Source organism: Eurosta solidaginis, chromosome 5 (assembly GCF_040869045.1).
Source record: "Eurosta solidaginis isolate ZX-2024a chromosome 5, ASM4086904v1, whole genome shotgun sequence".
Classification (NCBI taxonomy): domain Eukaryota; kingdom Metazoa; phylum Arthropoda; class Insecta; order Diptera; family Tephritidae; genus Eurosta; species Eurosta solidaginis.
In genome coordinates this window covers 255792700-255812462 of record NC_090323.1, presented here as the reverse complement: position 1 = coordinate 255812462, position 19763 = coordinate 255792700, and the positions used below count along the sequence as shown (strand labels likewise).

Genomic DNA, 19763 nt, shown 5'->3' with positions numbered 1-19763 from the left:
TGATATTGAAAAGTGGCCAACTTCCCAATTTTGTTCCAAGCAAATCATAAGAAGAAGAATTTGACATTTGCTTTGGCTAAGGGTGTTGGCACATTTTGCAAGTGAAATTATTTATCCCACTGGTTGGTAAATTTTCTAACATTTTTCGCAATTAAAAACTGCAATATAACAATCGATTACGACACAAAATATGTTAGCAAGTATTTTTGTTGTATAGGGAGAATGTGCTTCGCGAAATTTTGTATGTGAATGGGCACGGCGTAATAAACTTCAATTTCCAAGTCTGAAGTTCCTTCATATTTACAAACGCAACATCTTGGTTGATTGTGGCGATCTTATTGGAATGCATAAGCTTGTGTTAAACGCATCTATATGAAAAATGTAATTGTGCCGCGGCCTTTAGAGGCAAATGTCACATTCTTCTTTGCTTTGCTTGCAACTTGAAACAAAATTTGAAAGTTGGCTACTTTTTCAATCAGATGGCGCCAGTGTCACTCGATCTATCGTATGTGTTAAACCAAAGAGCAAATAGAGTAGATAATTATCTACTCTTTTGCTATAATCACAAGTGTTTATTTAAATATGTATGTTTGTTCCATCATTACTCTATTAATTAAGCGTTACCAATGCGCATTCAACAGCTGTATAACCTCCTTAATTATATTAACGTGATTTGCATGCAGCTCTATGCTTTTATCAATGTCTAACCATTTCACATTGGCTGCATCATCTCCAGCTGATAGTGTCAACTTTCCTACCTGCATTCCATCAGCATCATGAAAGTTATAAGCTACAGTCTCGATCCAAGCATTATCTGTATTCCGGAAATCGTCTACATATCCTCTATAGATTTCCACACCGTGTGCGAAGAATTCTTCAATCATTTTCTTGTTATCTACAAGCGAAACCTTTATTACTACATTTCAAGGTGTTTTTTGCTTACAAAATTTCATACCAAAACCATCCAGTGCCTCCTCCACAAATTCACGTCTAAGCGTCGCGCTGACTTTTTCGCCAGGATCCACCATACCTCCAGGTATTGCCCACATTTTATTGTCATGCCGTTGTATGGCCACCATTTGTATAAGATTTCTGTAAAGGAATTTGATCTAAATTCTACTGAATTGGGTATACTATAAATATTACTTGTTTGTGTTACTATTTCTTATTATATTGCCATCAGCATCACGCTTCCAACGTGTTACTATCGGATCGGCGGCATGGTTGGGTCCCCAGCGCCCTAAAAGTCCGCGTCCACGCAAACCCGTGCGTCCAATTGGATTTAATGGATATCCATTTTCAATTTTATAAATTCCGTTAAATGATACCCGATTTACAGACCCATCTAGTTGATTCCATTTGGGTTGAACGTCCCCACATCCGATCTCTGCATCGGCCCATGGTTGTCCATTGATGTGTGGCGCAGTATAAGTTGGTGGAGCGTATTTGCTATAGTCGGTTGTCCAATAAACAAATTCGTCAGGCACAGCGAAACGATGTACAGTGCTTTTTGGATAAATATTATTGCGACAAGTAAGGTGTTTAAATGTTCCAGGTTTTAGAAAGGATGGCGACATATTAAAAATTACCAAATTAAAAATAGATGCAAAATATTTTGTATAAACAAAAATTAAAACAAACAAACAAAGCCATGGCGGAACGATACAAGGTAGCAGCATGGGACAGCTGATTATAAACTTTTTTATTAGATTTGGTCCATCAACTCCGGCGCAGTACGATTTTGACATTTGTCCATCGAATTTACAAAAATAAAGTACATGGAATTATTATTTATGTTTGCAGGTCTGTCACAAAGCTGCCACCTTGTATCGTTCCGCCATGAACAAAGCTGACATTTCAGTTTTCTGTTCGCCGCCTTACAGGACAAAGCTAGTTTTATATATGGTTAGCAAATGGTTATCTTTCACTAATAGTTTACTTTGATATTGAGCTGCCTTTAATGGAATGAAAGGAGACGACTACCACATTACCCACCCTACAAGAATACTGACTATCATATGACTATCATCTGATTGTCAGCAATGTCAACCTAACGATCAGCGCCTCATACAAACTTTCTATCACAAACTTAAGGGGACTTGCGCAAATGTGATGTAAACAACTGTGTACGTGTGATTTTTGTCTCCTTCTTATACACCAACATGGCCTACTGATTAAGTATATAGCCGTACTGCTCACTCTCATTCATTTTCCTGGATCAGTGCTGACACTGTAACTATCAAAAAGTGTCATAAATGATAGTTTACTGTAGATATCAGGTTTGACTGTTATACTATAATAAAAGACCATTATTATATTCCACCAAAAATGAAACAATGCTTTTTGCTTTTTATTTACTTTATTTCATTACGTTTTTAATTTTGTACGTGATAAAAGCATACGTGTTTCTTATTTGTTTAAAATAAATAGTTTTATAAGAATTCGAGTTCAGAATGTTCAATTTAAATTCAGAAAATAACAAAACAACAGAGCGCTTTCCTCATGCGGAAACACATTTAAAAATGAATCACCACTAACCACTATTATTTTTCGCGTATCAATTTTTTGAGTGCTCCCACACATTCCGACAGCTTTTGGTATTTTTTAATATTATTTTCGATTTTTTTTTTCTTTTAGCATGGAGCTTTGAAATGCTCTCTTTTTCATTTTTTAAACTTATTTTTTATATGGTTTTCGTCGGTTGAAAATAGCGGAATTTAAAAAATAAGAAAACAACAGTGATAATCATTTGATTGTCATATGACAGTCAGTAGTGACAACATGAATAAATCGGATAAACTGTTCTCGCATACATAAAATTCCGTTGAGAATTATGTATCTGTCTCACATGCATAATGGTATCTGCTGTATGTTCTTTTGTTCTGTACCAGGTGTCCGAAGCTTTCCCAGTTTGAGTCCTTTTTCATGATTATAGGCTGTCGTTGGATACATGCGGACATGCGTGAGCGAACAAAGGAACATATATAAATTTGAGTATCAATGTTTACGTCATCGCAGGATCAGCATTGTCAATTACAAGTGTGAGTGTGTTAGTAAAACCATCAGCGTTTCTTGTAGGGCAATAGAATACTTACCCTGCAAAAATTGTTGGATTACGTGTTCCATTTTCTTCATGTGGAGTTAGTGGTGGGTAATGACACTATTTTTTGAGTGTTAACACAGTAGCACAGGCACACTTTGTAGTGTTAACACGTTGTGTTGACACAATTGTGTTATAACTGATTATCGAAAGTCGATATGAGTGTTGGCACAATATCAGAGCACAGTACTGTGTTAAGCCCCCATTACTGATACTTAGCATAGACTTGACTTGACTTGGCGTAAACTTGGCAACTTAGCCACGATTATACTCCACTTGGCGCATAAAATCTGGCATCATAATCAGCGTTGAAATTTATTTTTAAATAAATGTCAATTTGTATGAAAAAATGTCAAAATGAAATGGAAACAAACAAATGGCATCTCAAAATGTAAACGTCACTTAGAACTTACATAGAAAATCAAAATTCAACAGACTTCTAAGTCAAGTTAAGTTTTGAGTAATCAGTAACATGCAATGTTCATTTAACAGAACTGTAAGTGACAGTTCGCAAGCCAAGTCAAGTCTATGTTAAGTATCAGTAATGGAGCCTTTACTTACCTCTAACGCCACGTTTGACGCCATTTAGAAAAGTAAATCATGGCAACATTTATCTTCTTCCGTACTCCCATGTTTAGTGAATCTACGTTATATAACCACAACTTTTGTTTAAATAGAACATTTTCAACTTAGAGTATACATTTTGTGCCCACATCTTTTAAACGTAATACACAGGCAAGATTACTAGTACAAACAACACACAAGCACTATGGACTATGTATGTGTGAATGTGCACTTACGATCTGAGTGTCATTTTCTGTGCTATAGAAACAGCTTTGTGCCATCGAGTGTGCCACTGTGTTATAAATTAATCGATAAGTGTGCGTGTGCGTGCGTCCGAAAAAAAACATTTTAATTCGGATAAGCCGTTTCTTTGTTATCAAGCGGGACTTTTATTTTGGCCTTAATAAATAAAAGTCCGGATTTAATTTTTATTTCCGGACTTTTATTTTTAAAAGTCCGAGTTTAACTAGTTCTACCGGACTCCAAAAATAAAAATACAGATTTTACTTTTATATGTGGACTTTTATGGAAAAAGTTCGAAAAATAAAAAGGATGCATGAATCCACATGATATTGTTATATACCTGGGAACTCAAATAATTTTACCTAGGACAATTTTTTGACCAGGACTTTTTCGACTCCGAAAAAAAAATTATTATTTTCCGTCCCTACATTAAAGCATAAGGACCTGAATGTGATATGTTTTGGTTACTTCAAGCTAATAAATTTTGCAACATCACCGCCATAAAAGTGGTTACCCAAACTATAAATCCTGTCAGCTTAAATAAAAAAGTATTTTGTTTTTTTATAATTTATCTAAATAAAATAACAAACTAAATTTAAATAACATGCAACATAGTAATAAAATGCGTTAAATCACTTATAAAATATTTTTACTACAGCTGAGTTCGAATGAAGAATGATGAAATTTTGATAAAATTTTAATATGCAACAACAATGTCGTGCGGTGGTTCTGCATCATGATTGAATTATAGATGTGTGTGAATTGTGGTTCTGCATGATGGAATAAGAGAAGGTGGCGCATTGCGCATGTAAACATTAGTTCAGCTGTTACGGAGCCAACTGAGCCAAACAAACTTTAAGTTCCTTTTTTTATTCGTATGGTAACTCTTATTATTATTTATTGTGACTTGAATTCTTATACCACTGTGAATATTGTATAATTCGATTCTTTGTAATATTGACCGTTTCCGCTTCCTTTTTAAAAACGAACGGAGGAAGAGAAGCACGAATAAGTAAGAGAAAGATTTTGTCAAATTATATTGTATTAAACAATAACATTCTTCCAGATATTAAAACGCAACAAATTTTAGAAGTGTATGTAACATGTCGTTTTTAAAATATTTGTGTTCTTATGCCACTGCCGCTACGTCATTTTCCTTTAGCTCTTGTTTTTTCTCTCTTTCTTTCATTCGCTGAAGCAGTCAAGTGTGACGTAGATGCGGAGAACGAAGCAATTTTGAACTCGTGAATGCACAATCTTCTGTGTGTGATTTGTGGTGGTTCTGTTCGTTTGGTTTTTTGTAATCGATTTTTGACAGCTCATAATCCTCGTGTTCCAATGGTACATGAACCAGATACGGATAGAGATTTAACATGAACCATCCATATGGATCACATTGTTGTTGTATTTGCATGTTAAATCTCTATCCGTATCTGGTTCATGTACCATTGGAACACGAGGAGTTTTTACTTCATAGTACTAGGGTGTCCACTATTTACCAACTTTTTTTACGCTCGACACCCCATACATTAACCTGGGTCGATTTGTATGGACGAAAGTTAACCGATATCGCGCCATCGATTTTTCAATAGGATTTGGGCTCAGGAAAAAAAGTTCCACTGCGCATACCCAAAAAAATAATTTTCGAGCCTGCGAAAGGGTCAATTTTTCGACCAAAACACTCCCCAAAACCCAAAAAATATTTTTTTTTTTTAAAACTGTTGTAAAAACGTTGGCGATAACAGTTTAAAAAAAAAATATTTTTTGGGTTTTGGGGAGTGTTTTGGTCGAAAAATTTACCGCGATATCGGTTAATAAATCGACCCAGTCTACCATACATATTTACTTTAAGTCTGACAACAAATTAAAAATGTGATAAAATAATTACTTTATATTCTTTTAAAGCCATGCGGGAAAAACGACCCATTTGCCAGGTAAAAATATATGAAAATTCTAAATTTTTCTGCAAAATTAAAATTTACATCTATGAGCTACACTACCCTATCAGAAGATAACTACTCCACCAAAAAGTATTTGGATAAACACAATTTTTTTAAAATTGTTTTTTACACTTAGCTTCTGACAGAAATAAAGCTTTTAATAACAGCCTTCAGACGATTGTTATTGGGTTCAAAACACGTCTTTAGATAATCTCCCGACATTTTTGGACGTGTTTTAACAGCCGACCTTATCTTTTTTATTAATAGTATTCTAGTTTTTCCTTAAGCAGAAATCTTCTGTAATTTTATATATATAATATGTAACGTTTGTGGCATAGTTCAAAGAACTGAAAATACTGGTTATTAATTTGATAATTAGTTCTGCTTACTCCAAACTGGAAAAAGAAGCGGTAAAGATGGGTTTGATGGTGAATGGGGACAAAACGAAGTACCTGCTGTCATCAAGCAAAGAATCAGCGCATACGCGCCTTGGAAACTACACTACTGTTGGCAGCCATAATTTCGAAATAGTAAAAGACTTCGTTTATTTGGGAACCAGCATCAACACTAGCAACAACATCAGCACTGAAATCCAGCGAACAATCAAATTTGCCAATAAACGCTACTTTGGACTAGGTAGGCAATTGAAAAGTAAAGTCCTCTCTCGGCGAACGAAAATCATACTCTACAAGTCACTTATCGTACCCGTCCTGCTATATGGGGCAGAAGCATGGACCATGACATCAGCAGATGAAGCGGCTTTGGGAGTGTTCGAGAGAAAAGTTCTTCGAAACATTTATGGACCTCTACGCGTTGGCGACGGCGAGTACCGAAGAAGATTTAACGATGAGCTGTACGAGCTATACGCAGACATCAACATAGTCCAGCGAATTAAAACGCAGCGGCTGCGCTGGCTAGGCCATGTTATGCGAATGAAAGATGATGCTCCGGCCAAGAAAGTGTTTCTATCGGAACCCGCCTACGGAAGCAGAGGTAGAGGGTGGCCCCCACTCCGTTGGAAGGACCAGGTGGAAAACGATTTAAACTCCCTTGGTGTGACCAATTGGCGCCGGTTGGCGGAGCGAAGGAGCGACTGGCGCGCCTTGTTGGACGGCCATAACCGTTTAGACGGTTAAGCGCCAATTAAGTAAGTAAGTAAGTAATTTGATAATTTGTTTTGAATTTTAAACTAAAACTGTAGGCAGGATTTGAGAAAAAAAGTTGTAAATTATAAAAGCCCATTATGTGTACACATAAGTTGACTGCAGCCAGCTTTCATAGAACTGATGCAGATCGTTTCAATGCCCCATGTTGGCATTCTGTGACATGAAATGGCAGCTTGGAAAGACAGGTTGAACATTAAAAAAGCGATACGAGGAAGATTAAAATTGGATGATAGAGCTTCTTCGTCCTAGACATCAAAAGTATACTGCTCGAAATAATAATTAATAATGAAAAAATAGACAATATGACACTTTCTCTCAAATTTCCAAATACAAATTGAAGTTTAGCTGTTATACCAGCATTTTTCTGTTTACTTTTTTTTAAGACTGATTGTTCCGACATCAAAATTTATAAATATCATCCTTGTTTTGAATGACTTAACTATTTCGAAAAATTCAAGGTAAATCAATTGGCTGTTATTACAAATTCCATTAAGCAGAAAAATATATAAATGAAAACCCAAACCGTTGAGTGGAGTAAAAATACTCAACGACTGATCAACAGTTGTGTCCATTGAAAGCGCCTGTTGTGTACAAACAAATAAATCCCGGAACTGAAGAAAAAGTCCCCCAAGTTTGCCTGGCAGTGCTGCTCAGCTAGATAACGGAAGTAGCAACTTTGATGTTATATGTGAAAACTCGCATTTACGTGCATTAAAAATGAACAAAAAAAATAAGTATTTAATACAGAAGTCAAGTAAATTGTATTTAGAAAGTAAATTATGTTGCGATGGTGCTTTAATTAAAATAAAAGCAAAAATTAATAAACCCAAGTATAACAAAGAAATGTCAAACATACGCACGGCTGCACACATTACATATGAATATGTAGGTACTTCCGGTTAAATTAAGGAACAATTGACAAGAGCTCCAATTATATGCAAATGAGTAAAAATATATAAATAATAGGTTTGTACATATGTGTGCATGTTCAAGTGCTATTGTATTCCCTAGATATCCAACTCAAGTCCAGCCGAAGTATTTATATTGTGCTTATTTACATACATACATATATACTTTCCACACACGAAAATCAAACTCGCCTCCATACTTAGGGGCATGTCTTCATTCTAATTGATTGTAAATTCAATTTCTGTTGGAAGTCGGACTGCGAATCAACAACTTCGCGCGAATTTCTTATTTATTTTGCAGATAATCTAAGAGTGAAAGAAGAAGGAATTGTGTGTTTCCAGAACTCTATTTTGAAAATTCGAGATGTCTACTACTTTCATACTACGGGTATTGATGAATAGTTTATTTTTATTTACTGTTAATTCGGCTTCTCGACGAAATGTGGTACTGATAATATTCGATGATTTGCGACCAGTGTTGGGTGGCTATGGAGATTCTTTGGCACAGACACCACATTTGGATGCATTCATTAAGGAGAGTTACTATTTTACAAACGCTTATAGTCAGGTCTGTACCAATTTTAATAATAATAATAATAATACCCAGCGGATTAATACCCTCCAAAGCACGCCCAACCGACGCGAGGGGCGCATCCGCATGACGCGCGGATTTCTTTTTGCTTTTGCCGAGTTGTTGATAGGCGGAGGTTTGTTAAGCGTTGAGATCTAAAACTGCTCAGCTACAGAATAAAAATCATCAGCTGAGTATTATAAATAACAGTTAGAAATTAAGCATATACTACATTGTAAAGTAAGTGAACTTATTAGTACGTAAAATTTTTATTTTTTTAAATTTATTTTTGTTACGAGTTAAGATAGGATAGGACAGTTTTCTTTATGGTAAAAAGTGAATCCGTTATATCAAATGAACTAGAATGAGTGTTGAAATCATGACACAAACACCGAAAAGGTTCATTTAATTCGAAATTAGTTCTACATTGCCTCAAAAGAAGAAGTTTGTAATGTTTTGACTCTCGTGATGGGACGTTAAAGTCTACTTCGTTTAAGAGAATTGGGCTAGAAATCAGTCCATTCAGTAGTTTAGCCCTAAATATTACGCCTAGCATTTCCCTACGACTTGCAAGAGTTGGAAGATTGATAAGCTTCAACCGACTAGTATAAGGGGGAAGATTATACGCAGATTACCACTGAAAATGTCTTAAAAAGAAAAGTAGAAATTGCTTTTGTACTGATTCGAGTCTATCTGCATGAACTAGATATTTAGGATTCCAGACTATTGATCTGTATTCTAATATAGGTCTAACTAAAGTGGTGAAAAATGCTTTAGTTACATAAGGGTCACTAAATTCTTTGGACCACCGTTTCACGAATGAAAGAACACCTCTAGCCTTATTGACAGTACCATTAATATGAAGGTTGAAACTAAGTTTAGTATCTATCGTGACTCCCAAGTCCACAAAATAGTTTAATGATAGAAGACAAAAATTATTAATTACATAATAGGCTGCTGCCAAAGATCTTCGAGAGAGGGACATGAATTTGCATTTATTGAGGTTAAGCGGCATTGAATTGACGTTGCACCAAGTAACTATGCAGATTAAATCCGCTTGAAGCAAGGGACGTTCTTCAATAGACTCATAAGACCTAAAAAGTTTACATCATCGGCATACATTAGGATTTTGGAATATTTTGTTGTGGTACAAATATCATTAATAAATAGCAAGAACAGAATTGGACCTAGATGACTGCCCGGTGGGACGCCAGAGGGAATATCAATGACATTAGAAAGAGTATTTTTCAAAATAACTTTTTGCGTTCGACTGCAGAGATACGACGAGATCCACTGGGTGAGACCAGGTTGGAAACCAAGCCGATTAAGCTTGTAGATAAGTAAGGAGAGGGATACTTTGTCAAATACTTTACTAAAATCGTTATAAATAACATCGGTGAGAAGATTTTCTCTAAATCCATTAAAAACATGAGTTGTGAATTCAAGTAGATTAGTAATGGTAGATTTGCCTTTACAGAATCCATGTTGCTGTTCTACAATCAAATTAGAAATGGAAAAAGTTAGCTGGTTGGTAACTACAGCTTCAAACAACTTTGGGATGGCCGACAACCTTGCAATTCCTCGATAGTTTTCTACACACGATCTACTGCCACTTTTGTGGAGGGGCATGAGAAAAGATTCCTTCCAAGCAGAAGGAAAAATTCCACGTTTTAGGGACAGGTTGAATAATTCAGTTAGGGGCTGATAAATGTATTCAGCGCATTTTTTAAGAAAGCAAGTCGGAATTAAATCAGGACTTGTAAGATTCCTTCAAAGACGTTAAATATGAAAAAACCTCATGAGGAGATATTGATGGAATATTAACTGTGTTAAGTTGAAATGGATATTCATTTGAAAAAGTGTTAAGTTCAGCGGAATAGTTGGACTTGAAAAATTGTGCAAAGAAATTAGTAATATCTTGGTCGTCGCTAGATAAATCTTCCTGGTATTTTAAAGCAGACGGAAACCCTTTAACCCTTCGTTTAGAGTGCACGAAACCATAGAAGGCTTTCGGATTGCAAGTTATTTTCCTTTTCATCTTGCAGATGTATGTATTATAGCACTTTTTGTTTAATTCAAAATATTTATGACGCAAAATAGAGTACTGCAAGTAATCGTAGTGAGAGCCCGACCTTTTGAATAACTTGAAGAAGCGCGATTTTCTGTTTTCTAAGGACCTCAGCTCTTTAGTGAACTATATTTGGACTGGTACGTATATGTGGATATGTATAATGTGGTTTTGTACAAGTTCTTTGCTCTGCTTAGTGCACGCCAAATCAAAAATTGTTATCAAGATCGTCCATCGAAAGTCTTTGAAAGCCAGCGGTTTCCATAAGGTGGGATCACAGTGAAGTTGGTTTTAGTTTGTTCAGCCCATCAACGTATGTACTCGTACCTTCCGCGAAGTGCTGTCGACAACTGACATGCGGATTTCGTTCCAGCTGCTTACTTAAGTGGCAGCTGCTGTTGCATGTTCGTGACATTCCAGATTTAGTTTGTATGAGAGCCGGTAGCGCAATGCCGTCATTGTAGCTGCTTAGTAGTATTCCCTTCTGCCAAGTAGCGAATAGGTGCGTGTCGGTGAATAGCGCCTTGGGTTACGTTATATTGAGCTTATTCGGTTCGTGAGGACTTCATATAGACGGAATGAGTCCACAGTACTACCATTTCCTTAACGGTCACACAGAAAAACCATATCACTCCTATAAGCTGGAGTCTAACCCTGGAAAGCGCAGGACATAAGCACAGACCTGTGACGGCGAAATATAGTGTCTAGTCAGAATACCTATCGTGATCATATCCGACCATAGCGCCTTACTATCCTTTACTTACCTGAGGTCGAGGTAATATATTTAGTTCTTTGCTGGATCTGAATCGGTACTATCCTGAACTAGCAACTTCTGGTAATAGCTGGACAGCAACGGGAAAAACTTTTTTGGTCCCTCCAATTATTGGGTCTGTTAGTTTTAGTTGCCTCTTACGACAGACACGCCATTCCGTAGGTATATTTTAAGCCCGTTCGACAGCTTAAGTGTTCTACTCCTGCTATGAAAGGAAAGCGAGTATATATCTACCACATTTCATTGGAATTATGAGAGATACTTGACGATGGACTTTAGACTAGTGACTGCATAATAAATTTGGAAAAATCGTTTTATAGAGCAGCTGAAAAGATTTTCCTGGAGCAGCGATGGAATTCGTGGGACTCAAAATTAAACATACATAAAAAGCTACCATTCCTTACAGCAGGTGGGAGTGCTTCGATGGGATTGAGAATAATAAATTAACCCAGCGCTTAAGGTGGCTCAAAATAAAACCCGTGGTACGATATGCCTGTCGTAAGAGCCGACTAAACTTTCGCGTCCAGGTGGTGCCTTTTATTTGGTACCCGTCATAAAAAAGTTACACCTAATATAATAGTAGAGCATGCCTCGGTTGAGATCTCTTTTTCTGAAGACGATCACTGCTATGGATTAAAGACTATAATTTGGGTGCATGTGTGTACCTGGGATGCAGAGAGAGGTACAGCTGCTTGGCTAGTTGACCTCCTCTTGAAGGTAAAGGGGGACATCACTGCTGTACAGATTTGCTGCTATCCTTTTCAGCATCAATTAAAGTAAATCGCACGATAAGAAATCGCCTTGTCTGGTTTGATTTCGAATGGCCCGGAGAGGTCCTTCCGAATCCTAACGAAAACAAGTTTAAATATTGTGTATTAAATAAAAAATTACTTATTTTAAAATTTATTAAATTTCCTCCATTTCTTCCATTTTTTCAGCAATCTCTCTGCGCGCCCAGCCGTAACTCTATGCTCACAGGACGTCGTCCGGATACGCTACATCTTTATGACTTTTACAGTTATTGGCGAGACTTTGTTGGCAACTTTACCACATTACCGCAATATTTTAAATCTCACAAATATTACACTTACGGCATCGGAAAAGTATTTCATCCAGGGCTCTCATCAAACAATACCGATGATTATCCTTACAGTTGGTCAACGCCAACGTTTCGGCCCCAGAGCGAGAAGTATATGAACTCACCGGTTTGTCCAGATACTAGTGGCATGCTGCGTAAAAATCTCATCTGCCCCGTCAATCTACAAACACAACCGTTAAGAACATTACCAGATATCGAATCCACAATGGAGGCTATACGCTTCATCAGCACTTACAACCGACGTAGACCATTTTTTCTAGCACTTGGTTTGCATAAGCCACACATTAACTTCCGTTTTCCACAACAATTTATTGAACAATTTCGGCTTGAAGATTTTAATAACTATACCACCGATTCACGGAAGCCTGAGGATATGCCAAATGTCGCTTGGAATCCATATATAGATGTGCGCTCACGTGATGATTTCAAATATCAAAATATTTCATTTCCCTATGGACCGATTTCACCAGTGCAGCGTTCACAAATCCGCCAAGCGTATTACGCGTCTGTGGCTTATGTTGACGATCTCTTCGGAAAATTCATGGAACATGTAAACAGAAGCAATACTATCGTAATGCTTACAAGTGATCATGGCTGGTCGTTGGGCGAACATGCTGAATGGGCTAAATATAGCAATTTTGAAGTGGCGTTGCGAGTGCCACTAATTATAAGAAGTCCAGAGTTTCCACTCGTTGCCCCTCAGCGTATGCATGCGATTACTGAATTGGTGGATATATTTCCGACGCTAGTAGATTTGGCTCATTTAACGCCTTTGCCTAGTTGCAATACTTCCGCTATGCATAATGCTGAGCAATTAGCTTGTGCTGAGGGTAAAAGTTTATATCCTCTGCTGCAGGGTTATGGTTTGGGCGATGAATATTTGGCGCTCAGTCAGTATCCACGTCCTGGTCTAGAGCCAACAAAGCATCCGAATAGTGATAAACCGAAGCTTTTAAATATCAAAGTGATGGGTTACTCGTTGAGAACGACAACATTTCGATATACACTTTGGGTGCGTTTTCATGCTAAAAATTTTAGTAGAGGTGAGTTGTGGGGTGGGGTTTGTATTTCTTTCTACCGCAGTCATTGATTTTGTTTTGCTTAATTTTAGATTGGAACGATATATTCGGCGAAGAGTTATACGATCATCGTTTGGACATTGCGGAGGATATAAATCTAGCGAAAATTTCCGACTTCGACCAAATGCGTACGCGTTTGAAACATCAACTTATTGCAGCATTTTCAAAATAGCGAATATTTGTACCTACCGCCCAAATGTAGCCTTCAAGGCAAGAATTAGAAAATAAATATTTAGTGATAGAGAACACAGATTTTCCGTTTTCTGATATTTTCAGGACATGTAACATTTTTTTCATCTGGGTGTGGGGATAAAACTATGGTTAGCCCGCAATTAGCTCACTAGTAGGGAATTTATCACGTGGAATGGCGAATCTATACAACATGAAAGCTAAGCGAATTTAGAACCAATCACCCACACCTTTAAAATTTCAAAAATTCTTGGACAACCTCAGGAGGTTATCACTGTAGAATAATTGGAGGAGTTCAGTAACATCGTAACCAGAAGTTAAGTTCTTACGAAAGCAAATAGCTTGAGTTATTCGAAAGCATATGAGGGATATTTTTAAGTTGGCAAACTGCGATAACCGGGAAGAGTGCTGGGAAAAATATAAGGATCTGCTAAGCTACAAAGAGGAAATTGCAAATACTTCTCAGCAGACATCACATGATCTAGCGAAAGCAAGATTAAAGAATGATCTATATAAGGGCGAAATAGTTCAGGGACTGATAAAAAAGAAGAATGGCAATGGTCACGTATTAGCGAAGACTCCTTTGAGACTCTTACCGAAATACATTTTTCATCGGATAATGATGCGGAATGGCCGGTTAACAGCACCTGCAATCTGACCCCTAAGCGGGTAGTTCCAGGATTGGTGCCTGATACCAAGATAAAATGGGTGGTGAAGACTTTCTTCAAGTATAAATTGAGAGGCCAATTTCCCCTACCGTGCCACAATTGTTGGAAAGAACGATCACTTGAGAGAACGTAGGAAAGTCTTAGATTCATATATAGGAGAAGATAATTTTAGTAGCGGATCTAAGCCGCGATGGTACCATCTTTATAAACTGCACTATTGCTGGGGCCATGCAGGGACCAAAAATACACGAATTACATGAATTTATCAAAGAAAGAATCAGATCATTGGCGCCTTGGAATATACGTCACTGTTGACTGTGACAGGTGAGCCAAGGAGCTTAGAGTACTCCCCCGGGGGCATGCCGGCGTAAGAGGCGAGTAAAACATACACACCTAGAAGGGTCGACGTGGTCATCACAAAGCATTCTCAAGTTAGTGGGGGTAGTAATGATGCTAGTTTTCTAAACGGACCAGATAAATGCCGGTAAAGGATTATCTTCTTCTTCTCCACAAAACCTTCGGGGAGTGTCTTAATCGATACAAGAAGAAAAGAAAGAAGGCAAGTGGCGTCAGGTACCGTAAGAATGTCCCCGAATATACCAAAAGACAGCTTGGGTCAACATAATGGTCAATCGCCTTTATTAAGTTATGTTGCTATAGAAAAAATATGGTTAAAACACTATCTGGCAACTATGGCTGGCTTTTATGAGCAGTGTTGCCATTTTGGTGCTTTTGGAGCCAGATCTAGCCCTTTTTTTTTGCGTTTAGCTCTAAAAATTCCGTTTTAGCCCCTAGCTCTTTTTTGGCCCAGTTTAAAATGTTTGGCCCTTTTTGGCTCCAAATCTATTTCGGCAATACGAATTAAAAAATAGGATAAATTTATAGACGAATTCATTGAAAGAAAGATACGTAATATATGTCGCGACTTCATAATTAAATTAATAGAGTAATTAAGGCAACCCTTGCCGTACAATATAGAAACGCTTAGCAAAATAGATTTATTTTCAGTTGAAAACACATTGAGAATTTAAAACCTTAAAGATTTTCATATTTCACAAATTAAAAAAAAAAAGACAAGTATAGCACTGATAAAATAACGATATGTCTGGTGTCCCACAAGGATCTATTTTGGGTCCAATATTGTTTACACTTTTTATTAACGACATAGTTCCTTGTTGCCAAAATGCCAAAATACATCTCTACGCGGACGACACACAAATATACTTGTCACGCCCTATTGGGCTTACCGAAGACTTGTTCGTCAGGCTGAATGAAGACTTATCACGCATAGGAAATTGGGCTCACAGAAATAAGTTATATATGAATGCAACGAAATCTAAGGCGTTAGCAATATCAAGCGCAACATGTGACTTGAACAACCTTCCTGAAGTTATACTTAATGAAGACAAAATATTATTCCATGACGTGGTCACCAATTTAGGCTTCAGAATTAACTCTAAATTAACTTGTGTGGACCATGTTAACCTTATGGTCGGTAAAATATATAATACCCTTCGAAATTTGTACAGAACTGCCTATTTACTACCATGTGAAACAAAAATGAAGCTGGTCAAATCTCTTATAATTCCTCAAATTTCTTATGGGGAACTTATATACGGTAATCTTGATTCGTCTTCAAATAATAAATTGCAGCTTGCTTTAAACAATGCTGCCCGTTTCGTTTTTTCTAAAAAGAAATTTGATCATATCTCTTCATATGCCGTACAAATTCTCGGAAGTAATGTTAATAACTTCTTAAAACTTAGAAATCTATGCTTCTTGCATAAGCTACTTCATTCCAAAAATCCCTCTTACTTATTTGAAAAACTAAATTTGTGTCAGTCCACTCGGACCCTAAATCTATTGGTCCCTAAGTTTAAATACACAACATCCTCAAAACTGTTCTTTGTCAGTACAATCTGTCTATGGAACTCACTTCCCTCCAAAACAAAAACTATTAAAAAAGCAGGATGTTTCAAACTAGCAGCATTTTCTTTTCTTAACTCTTAAGTTACTCTAAATCTTTAATGTTTTAAGTGAATGTTTGATAATATATACTATTGAAAATTTGTATGTATTTAACTTTTCTGTTTTTATAAATGCTTTGTTATATCTTTAGATGAACAAGTAAATTTCTTTTTGTAACATTTAGGTATGTATAATTACTTAATCGGATTGATGTACTGCCTAAAAGACGTAAGTCTTCCTGGTACAAACACTTAATAAATAAATAAATAAAATAAATAAATATGTCAAATACGGTGGAAAAATATCTATCTCCAAAATTGGAAAAATGTGACTTCAGTTTTTGGTTTGATGTTAAACATAATTCAAAAAGTTTAAACAACGTGACATCAGGACGGACAGGCTCTTTGAAGAGATTTACAAGGTATAATCGAAACAGCTGTCGCCTTGTCCGTCCTGATGTCACGTTGTTTAAATTTTTCCAAATTATTAAAATAAATTATAAAATTAAAAAATTGCTTCAAATAAATGTTTTCATACATTTAAAAAAAGCAATATGGGCAATCCCCGATTATTAAAAATAATTCAAAAAGTTTGTCGATTTTCTGCTGCCACTAAGTAATGCTGAAGTTGCAAGAACGTTTTCAAAAATTAGTTGTATTAAAAGCAAACACAGAAACAAAATGAGTTTAAAAAAATAAAATGTAAGGCGCGATAACCTCCGAAGAGATCTAAGGCCGAGCTTCTCTTCCAATTTGCGTCGTGCTCCTCTTGATTTTTCCCTACAAATTGGCCGGACGGGACCTACATGTTTTATGCCGACTCCGAACGGCAATTGCAAGGCAGATGAGTTTTCACTGAGAGCTTTTCATGCAGAAATACAATCGGAGCGCTTGCCAGACACTGCCGAGGGCGACCCCGCTTAGAAAAATTTTCTCTAATTGAAAAATCTTATTTCTATAATTTTGATGTTGCTTTGCCCGGGAGTTGAACCCAGGGCATACGGTGTGATAGGCGGAGCACGCTACCATCACACCACGGTGGAGCTTAGTTATGTTGAATTCGCCCCTGACAATAAGAAGTGGTCTTAAACGGCCGAATAAATACTGTCATGACTTTGAAATAAACAACGATCTCTTAAAATTAATGAACACAAAAAATATATATTAGTGTAGCAAAAATAATAATTCATCTTCTGAGGACGAAATCATAGATTTTGAAGTCTAAGGCCCTTCAAATATATCTCGTCCCAATATAAACTTGAATATCGCACACGTGTATTTTAAAGGTGATTCGTACACCCCTAGGACGTTAAAAATTGGAAAAAATTTTAATTAATTTACATCGGCCAACATTTTGGCAAGTCGTATTTTTGGCGAACCTATAGCCGTGCCCTTATTGTAGTAGTGTGAAAAATACTTCTTACTTTTTAACGATACCTTACCGCCAATGGCAAAACAAAAGGTAAAAAAAAGTATTTTTGTTATTAAAAAATATAATATTAACTATGAAAACAGCATTATTTATGTACCTCTCTTGTACCTTATTATTTTTTTTTTTTTTGTTAGATTACTGTACCTTTTTTATAACTTTGTTTAAGTTTGATTTGAAATAATGTGAAAACTTATATAAAAAGTATACATTTACGTTTAGCTCTTTTTGCCACGGGGTTTGGATTTTATTGAAGAAATTTACCTCTTTCTAGCCCTTTTTTTTCTAGAGTCTAGCCCCAAAGAAATTTTTTTCTGCAAACACTGTGATGAGATACCTTTGACAGTATTCCGGCAGCAAACGCGTGGCTGTCGACGTGATTGACATTTCTGTACCGCCCAAAAGCGCAGAAGTAAGTTCAAGATGATGATTACCACTCGCAGCTGGAGCTGCACTTAATTTTCAAGCTAAAACATTTTGGGTATGAAGTAAAGTACAATAAGTAGAGCAGCCCAACGGACGATCGTAATAAATTTAAATATAACGAAAAGGACTATAATAACAATGCCAAAAGAGAACAATGAAATATTCAAACACAATGAAATGAGGTACCAAAAAAATCGATGATAAATGAAAGATATAAATAACAAGTAAAGGTGTCTAAGTTCAGTGTAACCGAACATTATATACTCAGCGTGAGCTTCATTGCACATTTCATTTCAGATAAATTACTTTTCTACATAACACGTGGCACCGCCCGTTTAAAAAAAATGTATCCTCATTTCCTCTTTAAATAAAACTTGATAAGTGAAATATCATTGATTCAAAACTATTTTTTGCTAAGTTATAGCTTATTATTCTAGTCTACGACCCTTTTAAATTTTTTTTTATATCTAAGTTGCCGTGGTTTTTAACCGATCCCGTCCATTTTTACTAGAATTATTTTCTGCTATAAGGAAAATATGTGTACCCAATTTTATTACGATCCGTTAATTTTTCTTCGAGTTATGGCTCCCGAAACATAGAAAATTGCTTAGGCATAAAAGGGACGGTGCCACCCCCATTTTTTTAAATTTAAAGTTTTTCCTATTTATTGTTATAAATCCACTTGAGAAATGAAATACCATTGATATAAAGCTCTTTTCTGCAAAGATATAGTTTATTTTATTCGTCCACGACCCTTTTAAAAATCTTTTATATAAAAGTGGGCGTGTTCCTTAACTGATTTCGTAAATTTTTCTTCAAAGCATTCCTTATAGTAAAGTCAATCTCTCTGCCGAATTTTGTTACGATCAGTTTAACGATTTTTGATTGATGTTAATAATATTTGTAAAATTGATTTCATCACAAGTGGGTGGTGCTACGCCCATCTTAAATTTTGTATATAGAGTCTCAATATCAGTCCACACGTCAAATTTCAATATTCTAGGTGTATTATTTACTAAATAATCAGGCTTTTTGTGCTTTCCAAAATGTTATATATATTAAAAGTGGGCGTGGTTATCATCCGATTTCGCTCATTTTCAATACCAATCTATTCTGGGTCCAGATTAGCTCGTGTACCAAATTTGGTGAAAATATCTCAATATTTACTCAAGTTATCGTGTTAACGGACGGACATGGCTCAATCAACTTTTTTTCGATCCTGATTATTTTGATATATGGAAGTCTATATCTATCTCGATTCCTTTATACCTGTACAACCAACCGTTATCCAATCAAAGTAAATATACTCTGTGTGCAAAGCACGCTGAGTATAAAAAAAAAACAAGTAAGGAAGGTTAAGTTCGGGTGTAACCGAACATTACATACTCAGTTGAGAGCTATGGTGACAACATAAGGGAAAATAACCATGTAGGAAAATGAACCGAGGGAAACCCTGGAATGTGTTTGTATGACATGTGTATCAAATGAAAGGCATTAAAGAGTATTTTATGAGGGAGTGGGCCATAGTTCTATAGTGGACGCCATTTAGGGATATAGCCATAAAGGTGGATCAG

General features: G+C 36.3%; 2 protein-coding genes across 5 annotated transcripts; one reads left to right on the top strand and one right to left on the bottom strand.

Moving 5' to 3' along the window:
• Positions 1 to 551: 551 nt before the first annotated feature.
• LOC137253287 (ADP-ribose pyrophosphatase, mitochondrial) lies at positions 552 to 3929 on the bottom strand. 3 transcript variants are annotated; one of them, XM_067789936.1, is made up of 4 exons: positions 3901 to 3929; positions 1147 to 1506; positions 956 to 1092; positions 552 to 895 (listed from the first exon to the last, which is right to left on the bottom strand). In XM_067789936.1, the coding sequence occupies exons 1-4, from the start codon at positions 3912 to 3914 to the stop codon at positions 621 to 623; spliced, it is 786 nt and encodes a 261-aa protein (XP_067646037.1). In that variant the 5' UTR covers positions 3915 to 3929; the 3' UTR covers positions 552 to 620. The 3 variants fall into 3 exon arrangements, with proteins under 3 accessions (XP_067646037.1, XP_067646035.1, XP_067646034.1); XM_067789934.1 differs by lacking the exon at positions 3901 to 3929 and adding an exon at positions 1699 to 1909; XM_067789933.1 differs by lacking the exon at positions 3901 to 3929 and having other exon boundaries at positions 1147 to 1692.
• Positions 3930 to 7684: 3755 nt separating this feature from the next.
• Ids (iduronate 2-sulfatase) lies at positions 7685 to 13738 on the top strand. Of its 2 annotated transcripts, none has more exons than XM_067786346.1 (4): positions 7685 to 7898; positions 8223 to 8489; positions 12271 to 13474; positions 13543 to 13738. In XM_067786346.1, exons 2-4 carry the CDS (start codon positions 8286 to 8288, stop codon positions 13680 to 13682), a joined length of 1548 nt encoding a protein of 515 aa, XP_067642447.1. In that variant the 5' UTR covers positions 7685 to 7898; positions 8223 to 8285; the 3' UTR covers positions 13683 to 13738. The 2 variants fall into 2 exon arrangements, with proteins under 2 accessions (XP_067642447.1, XP_067642446.1); XM_067786345.1 differs by having other exon boundaries at positions 7685 to 7979.
• The last annotated feature ends 6025 nt before the right edge of the window (positions 13739 to 19763 follow it).